The sequence below is a fragment of the Dryobates pubescens genome, chromosome 1 (assembly GCF_014839835.1).
Source record: "Dryobates pubescens isolate bDryPub1 chromosome 1, bDryPub1.pri, whole genome shotgun sequence".
Taxonomy (NCBI): domain Eukaryota; kingdom Metazoa; phylum Chordata; class Aves; order Piciformes; family Picidae; genus Dryobates; species Dryobates pubescens.
The window spans coordinates 48,367,611-48,390,551 of record NC_071612.1 but is presented as its reverse complement, the minus strand read 5'-3'; the positions used below and the strand labels follow the sequence as shown (position 1 = coordinate 48,390,551).

Sequence of the window (22,941 nt, the reverse complement as noted above, 5' to 3'; positions counted from 1 at the left end):
AGGTATGGGAGTCAGGAAGAGTGAAAAAGGAAAGCAATTCTGGTCTTGGTGAAGCTGATGGGAGCTTCTACTTAAAGCTCATTTCCAGTAAATGCTTCCCTGCTGTGCTGAGCAACGCTAGAACAGCGAGCAAGCCTTTTCATGGCGAACGGTGACCAGAGTACCAAGGTGAGAAAACTCCTGGCTGAAATCAGCAATTCCGTTTATCCTCGCCGATCTGCGTCTCATTTAAATTCCAATCCTCCGTGAGCCATGCCTCACCGCTTTTGCACATCAGTAGCTGATTCCCCGAAAAATCAATTTCGACCAAAGACGACTCCGACCCCAGGGCGGCCCCACAGCGGCGTCGCGCCATACAAACCCTGCGCGACGTGTCTGCGGGTGGGAGACGCCAACCCCCGGGCGCGGGTGGGCGGTGGCCCGGCACCACTGCGGGGGGACAGCGGGCCCGGCGGGGCGGGGGCTGTACGGGGCGGCAGCTGAGGGGAGCCGCCTTCCCCGCCCCCTTGCCCAGGCTTGTCTTTCCCACCAACGGCGGGTCCGTGTACGGGATTTCCTCCGGCGGCGGCAGGGTTGACGGCACCTGCCCGGCGGCGGTAGGGAGCGGCGCGGGGCCGACAGCCCTCGATACTCGCTCAGCGGCGCAGTATGGTGCGACGGCTGCAGGGCGGCAGGTGCCGAGGCGGGCGAGGCTGCGGTCCCCCGACGGGGTGGGCGCTGGTGCTCCTGCTGCCGCTGTGGGTATGCACGGCGGCCGGCGGCTCGGCGCCGGTATATAACCTTAGTTTGTCAGTGGACGAGGGGCTGCCGGCCGAGACGTTGGTGGGAGACATCCGTGCGGGGCTGCCAGCTGGCGCAGGGCCGCCGGGGGGCTTTCTGCTGTCGGAAGGGAGCGGCGAGTCGGCGGTGCTGGCGGACTTTCACGTCCAGCCGGAGACGGGCATCATCCGCACAGCGCGACGGCTGGACCGAGAGCGGCGGGCCCGTTACAGCTTCGCAGCGGCTACGCTGCGCGGCGAGGTGGTGCATGTGGAGATCGCGGTCACTGATGTGAACGACCACCCGCCGCGCTTCCCGTGGGACTGCCTGCAGCTCAACGTTTCCGAGCTCAGTCCGCCCGGCACCGCCTTCCGCCTCCCGGCCGCCCGGGACCCAGACGCCGGCCGCTTCGGCACGCAGGGCTACGCGCTGTTGGAGGAGGGCGGCGCGCCAGGTGAGCCGGCACTGTTCCAGCTGCGCTACGGGCACCCGGAGCCGCTGGAGCTGGTGCTGCTGCGGCGGCTGGACCGCGAGCGCGCGGAGGCGCACCGGATGGTGGTGGAAGCATGGGACGGTGGCAACCCCCGGCGCCGCGGCCGCCTGCAGGTGTCAGTGCGGGTGCTGGATGAAAATGATAACGCGCCCACTTTTAGCCGCGCCGAGTACCGGGTGCGGCTGCGGGAGGACGCGGCCCCGGGCACTGCTGTCTGCCGCCTGTGGGCCACTGACCCCGACCTGGGCGCCAACGGCGAGGTGCGCTACGCCATCAACCACCGTCAGAGCGACCCCGACGGCTACTTCGCAGTGGAGGAGCGTAGCGGCGTGCTGCTCCTCCGGCGCCCGCTGGACCGGGAGACGCGGTCCCTCCACCGTCTAGTCGTGGAGGCGCGGGACGGCGGCGCTGAGCCCGAGGTCTCCAGCGCCCTGGTCTCCGTGGTCGTGCTGGACGTGAATGACAATCGCCCCACCATCCGCCTGCTCTACCTCACCGAGAGCGGCGACCCATGGGTCTCCGAAGGGGCGCGACCCGGTGACTACGTGGCCCGCGTCTCCGTCTCGGACGCCGACGAGGCCAGTCGCGAGGAGAGCGACAGCATCGCGCTAACCCTTCTGGGAGGTGACGGCACCTTCGCGCTGCGGCTGGCTGGTACTGGCATCTTCTTCCTCTTCGTGGCGGGGCCGCTGGATCGCGAGAGCCGCGACCTTTACGAGCTGCGGCTAGTGGCCACGGACGGCGGCGTGCCGCCGCTCTCCTCCGAGGAGTCGCTGCTGTTGCGTGTCGCCGACCTCAACGACGAGGCGCCCGTCTTCCCGCAGCCCCATTACTGCACAGCCGTCTCCGAAGCCGCCTCTCCCGGCACTGATGTGCTCCGCCTCAGCGCCTCCGACGCCGACGAGCCGGGCTCGCCCAACGCCGAGGTACGGTACGCGCTGGAGGGTGAGCCGGCCGTCCTGGCTCTGCTGCGCATCGACGCGCGGACTGGCGTTGTCAGCACCCGAGCCCGCCTGGACCGGGAGCGGCAGGCGGCGCTGGAGCTGCGCGTCGTGGCGCTGGACGGCGGGCGCCCGCCGCTTTCCGCCACCTGCCGCCTCAGTGTCCGCGTGGAGGACGCCAACGACAACGACCCACGGTTCGAGCGGCAGCTCTACCGCGGCCGCATGCCCGAGCACGCTCCCCTCGGCCGCTGCCTCCTCCAGGTGAGCCGCCGCCTCGCCGCGGGAGTGGGCTCGGGCGCCGGTGCAGCGTGAAGTAGTCCCGCTGCTGCGGCGAGCGTTGTCAGTGGCGCCCCAGTAACCGGCATATATGTAATACTGTAGTCCTCACCAGTGGTCTTACAAATACATTCTTTATCCCGTGCAGCATGGATACTGACAGACGGTCAGATATTCAGAGAGAGCATCCAGTGTCGACTCTCGTTAAATCCCAAGGGGAGCTGAGCTCTGGCACTAATTTCGAGGGCTTAAGGTCATCCTCACTCAGAGTAAAATTAGTAAGACCCATCTCTGAGGATGAGTGTGACCTGCACGAAAACAGAGAGAAGGCCAAACGATGTAACGAAATTAAAAAGCACTCCTGGGACTTCGTAATATTTCCAGAGAGCTCTGCCAAGGAAGAGGCAGTTCACTCGGCCTCTACGGAAACTGACTAATGTCAGTAGTCAAGTGAGGTTGGGTGGAGGCTTTGAAGGGCCCGGAGTTTTCAGGTAGCCCTTTTGCCATTATCTTGGTAGAACATCTCAGAATTGATACCTTTAAATATTCACTGCAGGTGATCCTAGCTAGCAGGTAAAAATGTTTCAGCCTATGTGCAGAAACTTACATGAATTTGAGGAAAACTTGCTTAAAGGCGAGAGACCTAGGGAGAGCTGTAGTGTGTTTTTTGAAGAAAAAATCAAACTGAAAAGAAAATCCTATCATTGCCTTTTCCCATCACCCATGAGGTGAGATAATCCTGCAGTGATGGCCCCAGGAACGCCCAGGGGAAAATTTAATAATGTAATTCTAAAAGTTAATCTTCTCTCATGAGGAGTGAGGGACCCCATGGCAGCCCTAGACACTGCAGGTGAACATGGGAGAGGGAGCAGAAGTGGAATGGGATGTGAGTGTCCGTAGTGTTGAAAGGCAGCAGAGCAGAAGCCTCTACCACCATGAGATACCATGGCTGGAGATGATGAATAGCCCTTTTTTTGCTTTTGATTTAATCAGGTGGAAGCATCCTGAAGGATTCCTGAAGTGCTTTAAAGAAAATAACCTGTGATTGTGGGTTTGTTTGTTTTCTTGTACGTTTTTATGTACTAACAGTGCAGATTTTGTAGCAGGTCAAAGGTATCAACACACTATTGATGTCATCTGTGGTCTGTATCATTTTGAAAGTGTCACCCTGATACAGTAATCTTCTTTAGAGAGTGGGAAGAAATATTTATGTATTGGTGGCTGAATGATTAAACCTAGGATATTAAACAAGACTGAGGCTTGTGTTGGAATAGCAGATGAGCATCCCATGGGCTGCCAGCTGGTGTCTCTGCTTGTGGGTTAATCCTTGTCCATCATAGTGATGTCCAAATTTCATATTAGAATGCATAGTAGGCTTAAGCTTTAAACATGCTCACCTTTTAATCTTCAAACATATCTGTCTTTTAAAATAATCCTATTTTCCTTCTACTCAACCATTATGAGTAGGGAAAGCTATCATGAAGCAGGCGGCTTCATTTGTGTTGCTCCAGGAGGGGCAGCTCATGACAAGAATGAGAAAAGTAGTTTCTCGGTTGACCAGGTTGTTTTTCAGGGGCTGTGGGATGGATCATGTATTTATCTGGGTTCTTGAACTTGAAAGCTAGCATGAACAGGAGATAACCATGTTTGTGAAATGCTTGGAGAGCTGGAAATGAACCAAGACACCTAAGGAGGTGACTCCTGTCAGTTTTTTCCACTCCACAACCAGGGGGGCAACAGAAGAGGCCTTGGGCTGTTTATGACACATTTACAGTAAATATTTGTGCTCTGTTTTGTATTTGGATCGCAGTCATGGTAGCTGGAAGTCTTCCAAACTTCCAAGTCTTTCTCTGCTGCAAGCAGAGGTGGGTCTTGCAGTAGTGCATCGCTGAAATCTTCATTAGTAATGTTTGTTTGGGAACCAACTGATGAACTTTATAGATTATGCATCTGGGGCTTTCAGCACTAGTGCTTTGCTGTATCTCTGCCCAGCCACTAACTACTGGACAGTTTATTCCCTTGTGTGCTTGACTGTGTTGGTAACAGGAGATTTCTTTCCTTCTGGGAAATCTTTCACTCCTGCTGTGATTAGGTATGTCAGTCCGTCTTTTACTGGTTTCTCCCACTCTGCAGGAGTTTACTGGTTAGAAGAACCAGCTGTGCACTTGGAAGACATAGTTTTCAGCCACTTCTGAAAATACTGCTTTATTTCAGGACTTGTATGGGATTTTCTGTGTTGACAAAAGGCTCTCCCTCTAGTGCTGACTGACCAGTAGAGGAGAATCTGTGTTCTGAAAAATAAGTGGAATTTGTTGACATCAGCTAACACAAAAAATAAAAATTGTTGATTTAATGATTGTATCATTGGGGAAAATAGCACAGGTGGAGATCAGAAATCTGGGCAGACAAATGTGAGAAAGTCTAAATGAAAAAAGTGAAAATGGGGAAGTAATGGGATGTTGGACATTAGAAAGTTAAGCAAAGGTATGCAGTGAAAAAAGAAAGTAGGGGTTTTTAAGATGTTGACAGCATTTGTCACATTTTTGTCCATTTTTGGATACTGAGCTTGTGATTTACCACCAGTTATTATTGACACACCTTTGTTAAAAATCAAGCTGTGCTGGTGGGATGATTAAAAATAAGCAAAACAAAAAATAATAGAGGCACAGAGAGAAAAAGGCGAACACAATTGTAGATCAATTTGCAGTAACAAAAGTGGAAGCATAAGGAGCACTCTTTGTGTGATGTGACATTTCGGTAACACTTTGGATTCTGCAGATGTATCAAGATCCCTATTTTTCCTGTAGAGGTACTGTATGTTATTATTTTTGAGTGGTCATTGCTTTATAGATGGCATTTCTTACTCCATGTGATGAGCTGTCAGTGTAATGCGAATCTGTTCCCTGAAGAGTTTTAGCATGACCTATAGACAGGAGAAGATGGAGGAATGGGTAGGAGCACCTTGGTCTTTCTCCTGTTTTTCTTACTTTTATCCCATTCTCAAGAACCAACCTGATCACAAGTGCCTGTGGACTGTTGAATGATGATGATGTCCTATTTCTGCTCTCCTTAGTGCCAGCTTGACAATCTTAGGGTGGATTTAGCATCTGGTGGTGTGTACCTCTGTGATGATTTTACCTCTGTGGCTCAAGAATGGGGAGCATGACAAAGTGTCTTTCTTCTAAACCATTGTCTTAATCCTATGAATAAATTAAGGAATTTGCCATAGACCTGCCTTGCTAATATACATTTAATTCTGATGACAATGTATTTTCAAGCTTTTTTAGGTGATTACAGTGCTTCTCAATACTGATTCTTAAGTGTCTCCAAATTAAAGTATTGAGTTGCCAGGTTTGTCAGGATTTTCAATCTTTGAGCCAAAGTGACAATACATTGTATTTCTTTCATGGAGCAGGCTAAAACTTGATCTAAAGGGAAATAATTCAGCATATTAGGCTGGTACTAGTTTATCTTATATTGTACCTTTTACCTTGATGAGGTGCAAACACCCTCTTCTGTTTTGTATCCTACAGGGACTCCTGCATAAAACAATATTTCTTCCTTATTGGGCTGTGCAGAGCTTTTAGTTAGAAAGATATTCAGTGATCATGGCAGCTTTCAGCTGAACTCACATTTTGAACTTAACAAAGGTGTTTATTTTGTGTTAATACAGCATAGTACATTCTGTATATGTTTGGGGCTTGTGGGTTAAACTTCCTTCCACTGCCAGGATATGCTGTAGCTTGTAAGGTACAGCTCTTACTTGTCACTTACTTTATACTGTGCATGCATTCTTAAGAAAAATATGATGAGTTACCTGCAATTGCATCTAAAAAATAAAACTGTCATAAATTAGTGACAGTCATGTCACTAGGCTTTTACTAAATTTATTTTCTTTTACAGGTTATTAGAAAACATGTTCGTTTGCTTTGGAATCATCCCTGACAGAGCAGAGGAAGAGAAAAAACATGTGTTATCTGTCAAATGATAAAGACCCATATGCATTCCACTGTTATGACAACTTGTACTTTTCTGGTCTGTTAAGGAGGCTGTTTTAACTCACTGGGTAGAGCTCCTTAGTACCTTTTATTTAAAAAGAGCACACTTTCTGATGCTGAGATTGTAGGGGGGTTGTAAATACAATGACAGCAGGGAAAGAATTTGTTTAAAGCTCTTAAAGCTAGCCTGGGTATACCAAAAATTATGGAATAATAAACCTGTCAGGTTTTAGAAAATAATATTTATAGCCTATGTAAGATGGATCTAGGTGTTCTGAGGGTTTTTAAAAAATGCTTAGTGTATTTGAGAGAAGTTGTTCTTCCTTGAAATACACTTGCAGAATGAAAGAGATCTTAAATAAGAAAAAAGCATTTTAATATTAATCTTCCTTTTTCCCCCCCTGATTTCTGCAAAAGAAAAAAGAAAACTAAAATGACAGAAAGAGATGGAGGATACATTCTTGCTGTGAAGGATGGAGACTTGGAGACTGTAATGAGTTGTTGAACTACTGAGCGTGTAGCAGCTTCTGCTGCAGACTGTGTTTTATTCCCTTTTCTTTCCCTGAATGTTGAAGCAAGGAGCTAAAAGGACAGTCCATTCTCCGATAGCTTTTGTTCTGGATCATTTACTCCACACTGCAATTACTGAAACCAGACATGAAGCCAGGAAACTAGGTTCACATAAGCTATAAAATCCAACTCATCCTAGTTAGAGGTAAGACAAAAACAAGACAGAAGAGATCAGGCCAGGCATTCCTTTGTTGGCTTCTTGAGGTTTCCAGGTCTAATTTTCACTGGAAGCCAGCTGCAGAGAAAATAGATTGTTGATGTAGAATGCTACTGTGCTTTAAAATTAATACAGCTGACAACAAGATGACCAACCTCCAGACTGAACTAGAGTTATGGGAAAGAAATCTATCATCTAATCTGTAACTATAAAGCAAAACTATTTATTTGTTCATCCACTTCATATTATTATCATACTAAATCTGAAAGCAGTTATGTTGTCATGTATCTGTTATTGAAATATCATATTGTATTTGATATGTTAATAATTATTTCTTTTCTTTCAGATAACATAGTTTTTTTTTCTCTTCCTCTGCTCTATCAGGGATGATTCTAAAGCAAATGAATGTGTTTTCTAATAACCTGTAAAAGAATTTGCAACAAACATTTCTTTGCACTTCAGAAGCCATTCATTAGATTCTCAGTAGATTGTAATAGCTTTGTGTCTATAAAACCACTTTTCAAGACTGTGCACAGCTTTTTCTAATCTATTGATATGTAAATTCAGAAATATGGATGATCTGGGCTCAGAGATTGATAAACATCTGTGCAGTAGTCTGATTGCAGTGTTGAGCTGATTTCATGAAGGGAGAAAAAAATCAGCAGTTTATTATTTTAATAATTTTTAAAGTAGCTTTAAATGAATAGGATCTCTACATATTCTTAAGAATTCTAATTATGGTGTCCTTCTATTTTTTAACAATAGGAAAACCATTCCATTTATTAATGCTATTTATAAGAATGAGAGTCTGTTCCTTAATCCTGTCTTTTCAGTGCCAGCATCCAACATGAAATTAATGCTTTGTAGATGTAAGAAGTGCTGATCCTAAGAATGCAAGGATGTGAGAAGTAGGAGATGGAAGACTTTTCACTTCTGCTGTTCTTAGTTTGTAGTTACTCTTCAATATGGAAAATGTTAAATTTTTAGTGTCCAACACCTGTAAAAAAACTATCTGTGGAGGTAAGTAATTCTCCCCACCACCATGCCGTAATGCATCTACAGCTGTTTACTATATAAACCCACCACTCAGAGAACATATGAAGTATTGAAACATCAAAAACACTGTCATGGAAACATTTGGCTTTTATGTGAGAATTAAAAATTGTGTGAAAGTTTGAGAACAGAAACAGTTTTCAAGTTATTGCAGAAAAACGAATTGCTTTTCCAGTTCTCAGGGTAGTCTTAATTGATGGCAGCAAACTGGGTCTGGGAAGAGGGAAAGTTTGAAGGCCTGTGCATGGCTAAGACTGAGATTATCTGCACACCTTGCTCTACAGCCATGAGGAGAGAAGAGATATATGATAAAGATACTGTTAAATAAATTAGATGTATCCCTTGCTTTGAGGTAGTTGAAGATGAGTAATCATACTAAACAGTCTTAATCATGTACTTTATATTATAGAAATCTCTGTATTAAAATATTTAGCTAAAAGACCTCTCAGAGCACCTGTAGAAAATGCAGAGTCCTTGAATGCTGCTGGCTACAAAGTTTGTAGAGTTTTATTCATTATCATGAATAAACATTCAGTTATGTGTCCAGCAAATGTTCATTCATAGCCGCTGACCTTCTGAAATAAGGATTGTGAACTAATCTATTAGATGGAAGGCATTCCAATTCAGAAACATAGTGGTTTTGCTGGTGTTCACCTTCATATAAAGAGCTGACTTCAGCAGTTGCATTATATACCTGAGCAAATTAAGAAGAAGCTGTAAATGGCTGGGTATAGCCTGTCTGATAATTTATCAAATATTAATGTCAGTTTATCATCCATATCGGTTTTCATAAATTGCTAGATCAGCAGAAGGCTTAGTCTTTTCCTGGAAGGTTTCCAAGCATCAGGAAACATAAGTTAGTAATCTCTTCAGTTTCAGCTTACTATGCAAGCAGACTGACTCACTGCAGAATGAGCCTTTTTATTTTACTTTGCTGCTCAATTCATTCTTGCAAACAAACTTTTAATTGTGTGCTGAAAAAACATGAATGATTTACAGAGACTGAATTTCTCTTTTAAAATGCATGAGTTTGATTTAGAACCTATCTTGAAGTTTATGGGCTTCAGTGTGTGTGTAGATAGCTTGTAGGAGTTTGTTCTGAAGTGCATTAATGATAACTTGTCAGAGCAATTCTTACTCCGTGTTCAGTGTAAAATGATAAGTAATAGGAACACAGCTGTAGGGAGGAGTGGGGGTCTCTGTCCAACTGATTATCCATATCCTGCTGCAGGTGTCAGCTGTGCAGAGGCAAAATTACCAGCTAACAAAATACTTGGGGGAAAATACCACACAGCCCACTTGGCACAGGTCTTAACATGTAGGAGCCTGTGTATGTATTGTTTTATATTAATATCCCATCTAGCCTCATATTTTTTCTCACTGATGCTAAAAGCCTATGCCCTGAACAAGCATAAGAACAGGGCAAACATACGTGACTCTTTCCCTCATGGATTTTTGGTGTTCAACCATTTTCAGCTCAAGGACACCTTTATGTATTTTTAACCTTGAATGAATTTTTTTTTTCTGTAAAACATACCTAGCCCTCAGCTTTTCCCAGTTTCATCAGCCACAGTGTGCTGTGGCTAGGGGTGTGCAGATCCATGAGAAATAGCCCTTTTGCTTTTAAGCTGGAGCTAGGGAAAATGAGTGGTCCAGACTAATCTTATTTCATACATCTGTCACATCACCACTCCATCTTATTTCCAGTAGGGCAGGGGAAAAAAAAAAACCAACCAGCAAAATATCCCAAACAAAACCAACCAACCAAAACCCCAAAAACCAAACCCCAAACCAACCCAAATTATTATTTGGCCAGCAGCTACCTTTGAGCACTGAATGTTGAATTGTGCCACTGGTGAAAATATGAAATTAAGCCTTGTCTGCAAAGATAATAGAAGAAAGTTCACATTTTACAGAATTTGATGGAAAGTAGTATCCTTGCTCACAGTCTGTGAAGAAAGTTTGATAATCTGTGTAAAAAAGCATTTGAGGAGGAGTAATAGATTTTTTAAATACTACTCATAAGTCATGGTTCAGTCAGTTCTAAGATCTTTGGGACTCCTCTGCAAAAGAAGCTGGAAAATCTCAAGACTTTTTAATTTCACTGCCACTTAGGTGAAATAATTTTGCTGGTGAATGTTGACTTGCAAGGGATTTACGTCATGCTTGGAGAACATGTCCAGTGGTAGTGTATTTAGCATTGTAACAGAAGATACGCAGATACTTCTCACCTTTTAGTACTGAACTGCACCCTGTATATGTATTTGTATATATTATAATATTTATATATGTGTAAAAATGTGCAGCACATTAGACAGTTGTGTCCTAACCTATACATAGCCAAATGTAGTAACTGTCAGCATTTACAGTAACTGCTGCTGCACTCTGTTGCAGAAGGGATATTTGTAAGGACCTGAGTGCTGGTCTGACTATACTTTGGTGTAAAAGCTCTGCCAGTTCCTCTTGATAATTACATGGTTAGGGTTTTCAGAGTCGATGCAGGAGCTATGTTCCAAAGCAGGCTAAAATTACTGATGAAATTGGGCTGCATATGAAGTCAGTTTGCATTTCTCATTCCATCCCATTATATCAAGCAGTGTAAAGAAAGTTTTGACTCAGCTTTTTGTACATGGTAGCATCTGACAGTGAGAGCAGTTCATTTTTTGAAGGACAGCATATCTATTGCAGTGATTTTTATGCCTGTGTCCTTACTTCCACAAGCTACCCATCAATACATGGTTTACTCTAGGTGCATCAGTTCTATGGACTTTGAAATAGTACTTTGTTCAGAAGTAGCTTTTTGTTCTGTAACTGAAAACACAGCATTAAAGAGACAGCTCTAGATTCTGTCTTTTCCTCTCCTTTGCACTAAATGAAAACAAGTATTACATGTATGCCAGATTTTAATAGCTCTGTTTCCTGCTGGATATGACTTCAAATAAAAATCAGGATACTGTCATGCCTCTTTACTCATGCTCACAATCTGTACTGCTTTAAGCATAAAACTCTTAGAGTACCAACAATATTTGCTGTAATAAAAGCAAATGTAGAGTCTTGACAGATGTCTCAGTCTCCTGCCCCGACCTTGTGTAAATTGTTTCTGTCTCCCTTGCCCCCTCCCTGTCCCTAGCTACTTCCCTCATGCAGAGAATTAGGTTGTCATGCCTGTGTCTGCTCCACTTCCACTGGCTTATGGCTACATCTGGTACTGGAAAAGGGGTAACAGGAAGGGCAGGTTTTTAGCTAATGTCCGACTGAACATAAGCGAGACAAACAACTTGTATATGCTCTGTTTGTTTTTTTAACATTTATAAACAAACGCTTATGCTTTAATGCATTGTTCAGGGAACTCGATATATCTTACCAGGCAGAGAAACTGCTGGAGACAACTGTATTCAGCCTCTGGTACATTACCTTATACATGACCTGTTGTTTTCAAATGAGTGAAACTCCACTAAATACAATTTTATGCTACATATTCTATTTTTCCGGCTGTATTTTGTAGTGGCTTTGAATTCTGAACTCATGTCCAGACTTGCCAGAGTAATGATTTAGCAAATCCTTTTCTCCCAAGGGTCCTTCTGCGATGGGGCTGTATTGATAGCAGACCTGTTACTTGTGCAAAACTCTACTTCCTCATAGACTGGTATCAGTCACAGAAACATTGGTATCTTTATCTCTGCTTCAATACAGAAATGAGTTTTACATATTAAACATTCTCCACAGATACATAGGACCCTAATCATGTACACTTAGATTATTAATCTTCTAACATCTATCCAGTTTGATTCTGTAAGAAATTCCTAGTGTTTTTATTAGCTAATTTTATGGATACATTTCAGTTTGGTACTTGATCACTGTGATGCTTAATGACATTTCTGTGAGCTCGACGTGCACTTAGGTGTGCATGGGCTCAATAAAGTGTGTCTGTCCTTCTCTTCTGAAAAGATTATCAGTTGTCCTAGGGTGCTCTCAAATGTAGGAGAATAAGCTCTTTGAGAGCTCTGTGTTGATACTTATGCTGTATGTTGTACCTTAAGCACATGATGTATAGACAAGTTTTTTTGGTGTACTGTTAGAAAATTCGGTAATGTCAAGAATGTATCAACATAGATTTTAAACCTTCACATTCGCAGATACATTTGGGGGAAGATAAGCAGTAACCTAAATGTAAGTCGCTCAGTTTTCAACAGGCTGGTGCCCATTTTGTGTGTTTTGTGTACTGTAGTGTTGCTTCTGAAGGCATCAAACAGAATTTGATTTGACAGCTTTTTGAGAAATGAAATCATGGAAAGATTTCTTGGGTCCTGCTGTAATTACTTTAGCGTGGTAGTGTGGCTCTCAGGCAGCTTTTAAGCACCACTGTTAGCAAGGATTAGCTGGTGTTTGGTGCCCTGTGAGGATCCAGTCTCCAGCTCATACTGCAAAACCAGAATGGAGCAAAAATTACTCAGATTGAAGACTGTTTAACTTGGAGGACAAGATTCAGTAATGCTCAATTGTAATGATGACTGAACCTGGCAATTCCTGCCTGCTTTCTGCTTTGTGTAGGTCTGTAAGCAAGAAGTGTAAAATGCTACCATGGGGAAATAGTATAGGACAAGATTCACTGACCTGGTATCTGCACAAGTTGTGAAGCAGTGGGGAAATAGGAGGCTCTTTTCAGAAAAGCTGTAATGCCACAAGCATACAGGAGGCTTATGAGCAGAAGCCACAAAGAAAGCAGCCACAACTTGTTCTTTGGGGACTTTCCACGTTCTCTGGATTTTGGTGTCTGTGGGTTTCTGAGGGGAGAGAAAATGCTGGATGCGTGACACTAGGAGTAAGGGGATGAAACAAACTCCCAATACAAATGTGACCTGCTTTCCCAGAGCACAGAACTACTTCTTCATCTGCCATATTTTAGAACAATATGTGGTTCCATCACTAGTAATAGTAGAATAATTGTTTTCTGCAAAAGTTTGATTTGAATACAAAGAGCTTGGAAAATTATTCCTCCTTTAGATTTATGTTTGTATAATTTTCAAAGGATCTAAGGGAGAGCATTTCATTCTGTTTTTGAAAAGAAAGAAGAAAGGCAGCCTCCCATATATTCGACCATTCTTATTTGTTTGTTTGCTCCCCTTTGTTATTGCTGAAGTAAAATCCATATCCTGGAATTCCTTTCTTCTTTTTTAAGCTGTCTTTGAGGGTGCTGTCTTTAGAAATAATTCTGGCAGTGCTGCAGTCATGTAATGATTTGCTCAGATACCAGAATGCTTTTGTGTTCTCTTTCCATTGAGAAAAAACAAACCCCAAACCTCTTAGGTTTGTAAATTTGCAGTTAAAGAGGCAAGGTTTAAATTTTCGTGGAACTAAGGTTTTTAAAAGTATATTTTAATCTTCATTTGTGCCTTTGCCTGAAGAGTGGGAAAAGACCTGACAGTTGAAACACACTTTTTGTAAAGCTGACTGCTTTTAATTTTCAGATATGTTTTTCTGAAGGGTGGACCCAGGCCAATAGTTGGGAGTTAGACCAGAACATGTTACGTTTCCAGAACCTTGTGGTTATGGGGCACAGGTTATTGCACAGTTTCTAAAACTCTGTTGTTGAAATACCATGTTGAAAAACATTTATGTTTCCTGGGAGGTTTTTAATGTCTGTTGTACTTTATTGGAGGACACTTAAAGCATACTTTCTGAGATTTTGATTTTATGCTATGGCATTATTGTTATTAAATGGTCATAATGGGAACCATGGTTTGGGCCTATGAGCATGCACTAAATTGTGACTATTTTCTTAGAAGGTGTGGATGGAAGTTAGAGACATTGCTGGCGATTATCAGGTACAAATCTCAATACACACCATACCCAAACCCAGTATCCTGGTGATTACACCTCCCCTTGCCACCCCACATTTCTGGGAAGCAAAGCACAAACTGCTATGCCTTCTGAGTTGAAATAAATGGGCAGGCGGGTGTTTTTGTCAAGTCTGTGGCTCTAGCTGGACCACAATGCCTCTGCCCCATCATCTATGCTCAGTATTTTGCAAATAGACACTGACAAGTTATATACACAGGAATGTTGCTATCTCACCTGAATCAGACTATATTAAATTTTTTTTTAATGGCTGGATCACTTTGACTCATTCATGTTTGTTTGGGTTTTTGTTTGTTTTATTTGTTTGTGGGTGGTTTGGTTTGTTTGTTTTCCTCTTAAGTTTCCAATGAATAAATTCCCATCTTACAGTTTTTTTGGTATGTAATTTCATATTTCTCATTCTATTTTTATTACTTCAGTCTACTAGTTCTTCTATATAAAGATCATCTTGATCTTCTACATGGACAGCACTTTCTGGTTTCAAGAATTGGTGTTACTGACATACTTGCGGGTTGTTTGTTTTTTTTTCTGGTTAATGAATAGAATTAATGAGTTGGCTATCAGTACAACCAATACATTTGCTACATCCCTTTTTCAAGACATCTTGTTTGCAGAGAAACGTGTTTTCCATTGGTTACTTTACAAAATCCAGATCAACTTACTTGTGAGTCCAGAAAAATAATTTATCAAAAGGATACTGAGGTACTTGGCAAAAATGTTTCATTTTACCTTCTTTTCTGTCATCTCTTTATTCTTTGAAACTTGTTCTCAAATTTCTATCTGTTTAGGTCAGGATGATAGGATGCTTAGCCTGAAGAAGAGGAGGCTCAGGGGAGACCTTATTGCTCTCTACAAGTACCTGAAGGGAGGTTGTAGACAAGCAGGGGCTGGTCTCTTCTCCCAGCAACCAGCACCAGAACAAGAGGACACAGTCTCAAGCTGTGCCAGGGAGGCTTTAGAGTGGATGTTAGGAAGAAATTCTTCATGGAATGATTTGCCATTGGAATGGGCTGCCTGGGGAGGTGGTGGAGTCACCATCACTGGAAGGGCTTAAGAAGAGACTGGATGAAGCACTTGGTGCCATGGTTTAGTTGATTAGATGGTGTTGGGTGATAGGTTGAACGTGATGATTTCGAAGGTCTTTTCTAACCTGGTTAATTCTAATCTATTCTGTCTATGGTTCTTTTGACTCATAAACTTGGGTGTGAATTAATTCTGCTTTTCTGTGTTTGGTTGGTTTGTTATTTTTTTCCCTTTAAATAATATACAAGTTAGCTGCATTTTCTAGTGAAGTTCCTCCTCAGGTTGGATGGTTCACTGATTGATGTGTTAGGGATTTATTTTGTTAGGCCATTTATTTTTTAAGCTCTTGAAATCTGAAACTCTGGGGGGTCTCTAAGCACCTGCTTGGAGATACCATTAATCTTTCAAGAGATTGGGATTCGGCCCAGCTCCTTTGTGGCTTCTGCACTTTCTGATTTTTCTTTAAAAGAACAAAGCCTTTCTCACATTTTGTTCTCACATGAATCTTACATGTCTCCATTTAAGACTATATCTCCTTTCTCCTCTCCGAAAATTACTAAGATTGCCCACTACTTAAGATCTTCTTTCAAATCTTACAAAACTTGTGGTTTATCTGCTGTTAGTAAACTTTTATTCCTTGGGTTTCATCAGCCTCATCTCATGAAACAGTTTTTATTCTCCATGGCCAGTCATTCTGTCTGGTTGGGTTGGTATGGTTGGAAATGGTATGCTGAAAAAGCAGTACTACCAAAGGCAATACAAGGTATAGTTTTAGAAGTCAGGCAAAGTTCATGAGTCATTTGCAGGGAAGGTTCCTGGACTGCTGCAGTGAGCGTGGTTCTCGCTGCGCTTATCTGGAGTGGAATTGTTCATGAATCCTTCAGAGACCCTCAAGAGTCAGACAGTCACCTGTCATCCTACTTCTAAAACTGTATCTTGTGTTGCCTTTGGTATTAGTTTGCCTAATACCATTAAATCTGTTTTCATTTGAACCTGTTGGTCTTCTCTCCTTTTCCTGATTCCTCTTGTTTTCTGGGGAGGTGTGACTGAGCAACTGCTATAGCTGAGCCCCAGGTACAGTCTAAATCTAGACAGGCATTTTTTGTCTTTAGGTGTCTGTGTACTTTTTACCAAGTAGACAGTAATCTGTCCATTCAACATTCTTGTTGCATTCCTTTGTGAAGTGGTAGTGTGACTTCTTTGAAAGATAATGAAAATGGGATTCAATAACATAAGAAAGCGTAAGTTGAGCTCTCATTGGATGTTCTTGTTTAAAATGTGACTTTTGAGAGCACTCTTTCACATGTAATTCAGCTTGCTGGGTAATGCAGTTATTCTAGACCTTTTTGTAAACTGTAACATAGTACACAGATTCAGATACTAAGAACATCATGTGTATTTGTGACAATTTTAGGAGGACTTTATGTCTTCAGAAAGTTAGTAGGCTGTAAACATATTAATGTCTTCCAGCTGGGGCATCAATAATATGGATGATCTTTATGTGATAAATTATTCAAAAACTTTAAAGATGGTTTGACCAATTTTTTTAGATTTGTTTTTCTTCTGTCTATCTATGTGTTTTGGGATAATTCATCAATTTGCCCTAGTTCCAGCACCATCAGTCAGAAGTCCTTATAGGTCAAATTTTTTGGATCATCAATGTGGTGTGATATTTAGACCAGCAGCACAGAATAAGTAGTAGCAAGATTAGGCTGTTACTGGTTTCTTCTCTGGCTCACATTTCCAGAGCTGTGGCTTCTGTTAGCTCTTTTATCACACTTACTCAAATTCAGTACTTAAGATCTTATCCTGCCTTACCTGAGCTGAAAAATTAATACAGGCTTTCAGTTACAGTGAACCTGAAATTTGTTTGGTTTTTGTGTTGTTGCTGTTGTTTGTTTGGGTTTTTTTTTCAGGTTAAATATGACATTAACATGATGTTGGAGGCTGGCTTTTGGTGGTGGTGTTGCTTGGCGTTTTTGTTGCTATTATGTTTGGTGTGGGATTTTTTGAGCCTTCAAGGAAAGCAAAGAAACTCAAGTAAATGATCTTTTTCTGATAGCTTGGTTGCTAATTATCTTGTACAGTCACCAAGGCAGAGATCAGACTCCAGTTTTCTGGATGGAGGTGTGTGATACCTGTGAGATACAATTCAGACTATATTTTGCACAATCACAGCTCTGAACTTGTGCATGGAAAACACTTCTACTCTTGAAGGTATTCTTAATCACTGTGTTATTATCCTGGCTGAGGCACTGTAACATGTCAGGATGTTTCCCAAGGAACTGATGATAAAACAAATCAGAGAATTCGTCTTGCAGGAAGAGGAAAGGGAAGAGAAATGTCCTGGACAGGAAAGGAAGGTTGCCTTTCATAATGGATGCTATGAAATTTCAGTTTTCCTTGTTTGTACTCCCACACTGTCACTGCTGTTGGTTTGTTTTCCACAGAGGACTCTTTAATACTGAAAGCCTGACTTTATTGTCCTGAATTAAATAGCTCAATATAAAGTGGAGGACACTGAGTATCAGTGGTTGACCTGGGAGGGACCTTTAGTGAAGTTATAGAAATGGCACAAAAATATGAAAGCTTTCAGGAACTCCTTTACAAGAGCACTGGAAATGGTAAGGAGTTACATCGGAGCCTAATTGCTTTGTGCAGATGTTGGCAGTCTCAATGGGGACAGTCTTGGCAGAACGTTTATGGTGGGATGTAACACTTTAGGCAGTTAATTGCCTGATAGGTTTAATTTCTGCAGGAGATTAATGGATTCTTGTCCATTCCCTTAACATGTCACATGTGGAGCATTTATGTACCCCCTGCCTTTGCTTGCTAGTGGATTATTATATCACTGCCCCCTGTGTTGTCAGTCTTTGTTTAGCTAGTGTGTGTTTTAAGCAGGAAAAAGGGATTATCAGAAATGTAAACCCGGATGTCTCTTGATCACAAAGCTTGCATTTTGGTAGTTATGCATGCAGAAAGGCTCCGGTAATTTCATGCATTTGCAAGTCTGTCAGGCGGTATTTTGTTTCAACACTGATTACATTTTAATGAAGTATGCCTTATCTGTCTTATGTATATTACATGTAATATGTAGTATTTCTACCCTTTCACCATGTGACTAATAGGTTTTTCTTATTTGACTTACAACTGAAGCTGTCTTGGCTTCTCACATCTGTCTTATATGTTCTATCTGGACAGGCATCTTCCTCCCAAAATTACTCATACAAAATGCATCTACTGCTGCACTGTGCTGTAATCCATGAAACTATTCATATTGTAAGCAGTAGCGTAGTAAACTGACAGAACTGAGAGGACTGATTCAGATAGAATGTTTCCAGCTGTATAAGGGCATTAGTTACCAGGGGTTTATTTCTAGCTTTTAATATTAAACTTTTGCGTTACAATAATTATCAGCTCAATAGAATTGTTAGAAATTTTCAGAGATGTGCCAGGATGGTGACTTGCTATATGTGCAACTAAAAAAACCTTGCTCATATGAGAAATGTTTTTAATAATATAGATGGCAGTAGATTATTGAAGAAGCTTTTGTGTTTGTCAGCAACAGTCAGGAACACTTGGTTACATCAACGTGACAAATGCATAACATTTAGTCCTCTTATGATGCTTTTTGGATGTGTGGTGGAATTTCTTTTTTTAATTAAGTCAGACAAAGACTGTCCTGTTTCCTTGTCTTTCTGCAGCGTGGTTGGTAAGTCTCAGTCTCAACCAAGATAGTGGTCAGTCTGTTTTGTTCCTGCAGAGAACTGCGGGCAGGTATTGCAGACTTCTCCAAACATCAGAGCTTTGTCTAGTATCCGTCATACTTCTGTGGTTCTGTAAATGTTACAGTTCTATATCAAAAGCTACATTTTCCTCCTGTATTCCTGCCAGGATGATTCTTTGCTTCTAGTTCAATAATTGCGGACTTTAGCGTACAGTTCTATTTCTTCATTCTTTGTCCACTCAAGCAGAAAGTTTTAATTGGTAGAAATGGGGTGAAACTAAGCGCTCAGGGGTGGTTTCTCAGTTCCTCTTCCTGCCGGTCTTCATTTTCCCTTCTAGTACTGTCTGAGTGGAGGAGAAATGAGAACAAATGACTTTGTCAAAGCTATTGATTACTCTCCTTGGGCAATGCTGTCTAAAGTTTTAAAGTAAAAGTAAAATCTCTCTTCCAGTCTAGTCCTGACTTAAGGAGCATGTTAGGTCTGATATATAAAGCTTGTCAGTGTACTGGGCTTTTGTAAGTGTAAGAAAAAGTTTTTTCTTAATTGCGTATGTGGAATAACAATACTGTAAAAATGCTGTTTTCTTAAGGCATCCTTGTGAGGTTTTAATTTAGTAGTTCTGTAAATTCTTAGCTTGTTGAAGCAGTCATACTGAAAATGTGTTGTACATATTACTTCACCTGTAGTGAGTGATGTCTTAAAAAGCATTAAGATCTCCTCAGCTATATTCAGTGTGGTTTTGAAAATGAAGGAGTTTTTTTAGGTCTGTCAGTAAATACATGGACTTCATAGGTAGTCAGGGTAGGGTAAACAGTGTTGAAAAGGTGAGAATTCACCTCCATCTCCTCAACATTGTGTCAGATCTAATTCTTCCTATAGCAGATGTCAGAAACACCTTTTTTTAGGCCACAAATAGCTAATTTTTTCTTTGGCTGTAAGTCGTCTTCTGTGACTGCTTTTTTCCCCTCTTGTTGATGTATCTGTTGTCCCTGAGTGTCTTCTGCACTCTTCAGAATCTCATAGTGCTTATGGAAGCCTCCATCCTTGCATTGTGGCACCTGACTGATTCTGTAGATTCTTGCTGCTGAATGGCTACTTCAATATCTAATGATTAAAGTGTTGATCAATGATCAATATAGCCATGGATGGAGTCAGATGATCTTTAGAATTATTGTTGATGCTAATTCCTCAAAGAATGCAGAGGGGCTGCATATAAAACATACAAGCGTAGTGCAAACACATTCAAAGTAGGATACCAAAGACTGAGAGTTTCTGCAGTTCATCTTTGGACGTATGTCATTTGCTGTCATGTAATTCTTGATTTTTGAATTCATGAGTTTGTTTTCCCTGTGAGATAACTCTGAAGTAAAATGATTATATGATGAGGGGGTATTCAGTAAGGGTTTAATTCTTCTACTGAGTTCTGTGCTAATTTTAGTCACTTGAAGAGGCTTTGAACTGCTATATTTTGCCATGAGAGACATTTCTCACCCAGTCATGAAATGATCCTATCCAGTATTGGCATACTCTCTTTGCTTTTATTGCTGGAAGTCCAGAAATAACCAGTGCACTGACTTGTAGAAGGGGATTTTTTACACTCAATGCATGAATTCTACAGCTTGTTGAATTCCTGGAAAGTATTCCTTTTCCCTTTGCATTCACTATTTGGGCACTGGTAGCTTGAGCTGTGGCCAGGGCTCTTGACTGTAGTATTATCATCCATAGAAGTAATCACGCCTGCCTGAAGTTGCCTGGAAGCAGAGGGCACCCATGAAGTTGGAGTTCAAACCACCTGATTGTTCCAGACTTCCTGTCATTAGTTTTCATGCTTTTAGTTTGCAAAACATTGTCAATACTCAGTAGTAATTTGCTTTCATTGTCTTTGGGAAAGTTATCTCAATATGATTGATTTGGGCACAGGTACCAAACAAATGAGCAAAATCAAGCTGGCACATGTTTTATCACTGATACTATTGCCATGGAGTGATGTTATTTTCTATGCTAGGCGTGAAACAGGCCTTGATAAGGCACAGAGTCTTATGTTCCTTTCCCATTAGATGCCAAGGTGATAATAGTCTAAAGCTAATGATAATTTTTCTGAACATTCCCAGTCTATTGCTAGCATACTTAAAAACAGTGGAATTCTTTACAAGGGGAAAGATTATTAAAGGAGGGTAAATACGCCATGGAACAGTTTGCTTTGAATTCTGTATTAATTTTTTATTAATTCCATAATACACAAGAAATTTTATGAGTTTTTCTTGGTGGGAAAGTTGTAGTTGAAGAATTTTGAAACACTGAAGATGTAATTCTCCTGTAATTGAAGTCACTGAAGCTGGAGGAAAGCTACAGCAACTTGTAGTTTTTTGGTTTTTTTTTATTATGCTATAAACTTTAGATGGTGGGACAGATAGGAGACATTTGCAGGGAAGAGAATAATGTTGAGAGAGACCTTTTCTGCATGCTGGCCTGCAAGAAGGGCTTTTCTTTTGTCTGGAACCCACAGGTGGTGACAGTGGGGTTAATTTCAAAATGTGTTGGAGTGTAGTCATGGTCAGTTCAAATCAGTCCCTCAGGATTTCATGCTGTAATAGAGAACACTGCCTATGCTGGGAAATGGATTTTCACATACTTTTTGCAAATGCCTTTGAGTGCTACTGTAGTAGTGTTATTAGAATCCTGAATTCCATGTGCTGCAGAACAGTAGGAGTTCACAGAAATGTTTCCATGCCTTTTTTTCTCCCCCTTTGGCACAGAAACTATCATGTTTTAATATTTTTATCTATCTAGTATAGTTTTATATTATTTTTATAGTAGAATTTTGTTACTTCCTTCCTGTCCTTTCTTACTGGGTGAAAAAATGTTTAACTGTAGGTTTTCTATACTGTCTCATGGCTTTAGAAATTTTGGTTGTTTGTTGGTGGGTGGTTTTTGCGGGGTTTGTTTGGTTGTGGGTTTCTTTCAGACTTTCTGCAGGGTTTTTTTCTGTCCTTGCTTTGGTCTCAGCCTATCCTTTTGCCTTCTTGTGTATTATGTACTTTTAAAAGTATTGGCCTGTGGCCATATATTTACAAAACAAATTAAATTGAATTTGCTCCTGGGATTTTGAGTTTGCTGTGTATGCAGAGCTGCACGTATTCCTGGAGAAGCTGTGTCAAGCAATAGCAGTGCATAATGCTGGTGTCAGCATCTTTACATGAAAGTTTGCTCTTCCCTTCAGTTTTTGTTATTGGTTTTTGTTTGGATTTTTGTTGGTGGGTTTTTTGTGCCTTACACACCAGCAAAATTTAAATCCAGTTTGCCCTTTCAACTTGTTCAACTTGCTCTATTGTTTTGTTTTAAAATTGTCTTTCTAGTGTAATTTAGATTACTGAAGTCTTTCTCTTGAACTAAAGAAGCCTTTTTTTTCTTCTGCTACAAGGCTGTGATGGAGGAACCATAATGACTTGAGTATATTTTTTGTCTCTGAAATAGATGTTAGTTTTTTTTTCATGAATGGGTAAATTAGTCTAATTGGTACAAATGGGTCTTTACAGGATCAGAAAAGACAGACCTTTGTACTGTGGGCTGTGAAAAGCCTGATGCCATAGCCCATGTGATGGTAGTATTGAGAGCAACTTTAGTATGAAGGACTGTACCACTAGATACCTGTGATGTGTATCCATTGCTTTCTCTGAACGCTGAAGGTGTGGATTTCTCTGATCACATCTTGTTTTCCCAGGGTTTTGTGCTGAGTTTCCACTTTGCTCCTTTTCTGCTTTTGTAATGAAACTGCACATCATTGTGTTTCGTAGTCCTCAGTCTATGGGATGATACTCTCCTAGCTTGTATTTGTTATTACTAACCGTAATAATCCAAGTCTTGGGTCTGTATGACTAAGCAACTCCTGATTTTGATGTATTCCCTAGCTTCTTCAGCAGAGCCTACAGATGACTATAGAACTTTGTAGAAATAAAGTACTTTTTTTACAGGAAAGAAGGTAAAACACACCACAGGATTTAACAGAGGATCAGTTTGCAGTTCCAGCTTTTTGAACTGCCATAAAGAACAGCTTTTCATAATTGTGTAGGAAATTTAAGAG

At 41.6% G+C, this 22,941-nt stretch overlaps 1 protein-coding gene across 1 annotated transcript in view; it reads left to right on the top strand.

Moving 5' to 3' along the window:
* The first annotated feature begins 648 nt into the window (after positions 1-648).
* DCHS2 (dachsous cadherin-related 2) overlaps positions 649-22,941 on the top strand; it is a 92,418-nt gene continuing 70,125 nt past the window's right edge. Inside the window, exon 1 of the mRNA XM_054175634.1 lies at positions 649-2,457. Within this exon, the coding sequence (XP_054031609.1) occupies positions 649-2,457 (1,809 nt within the window). The remainder of the gene's footprint in view (positions 2,458-22,941) is intronic.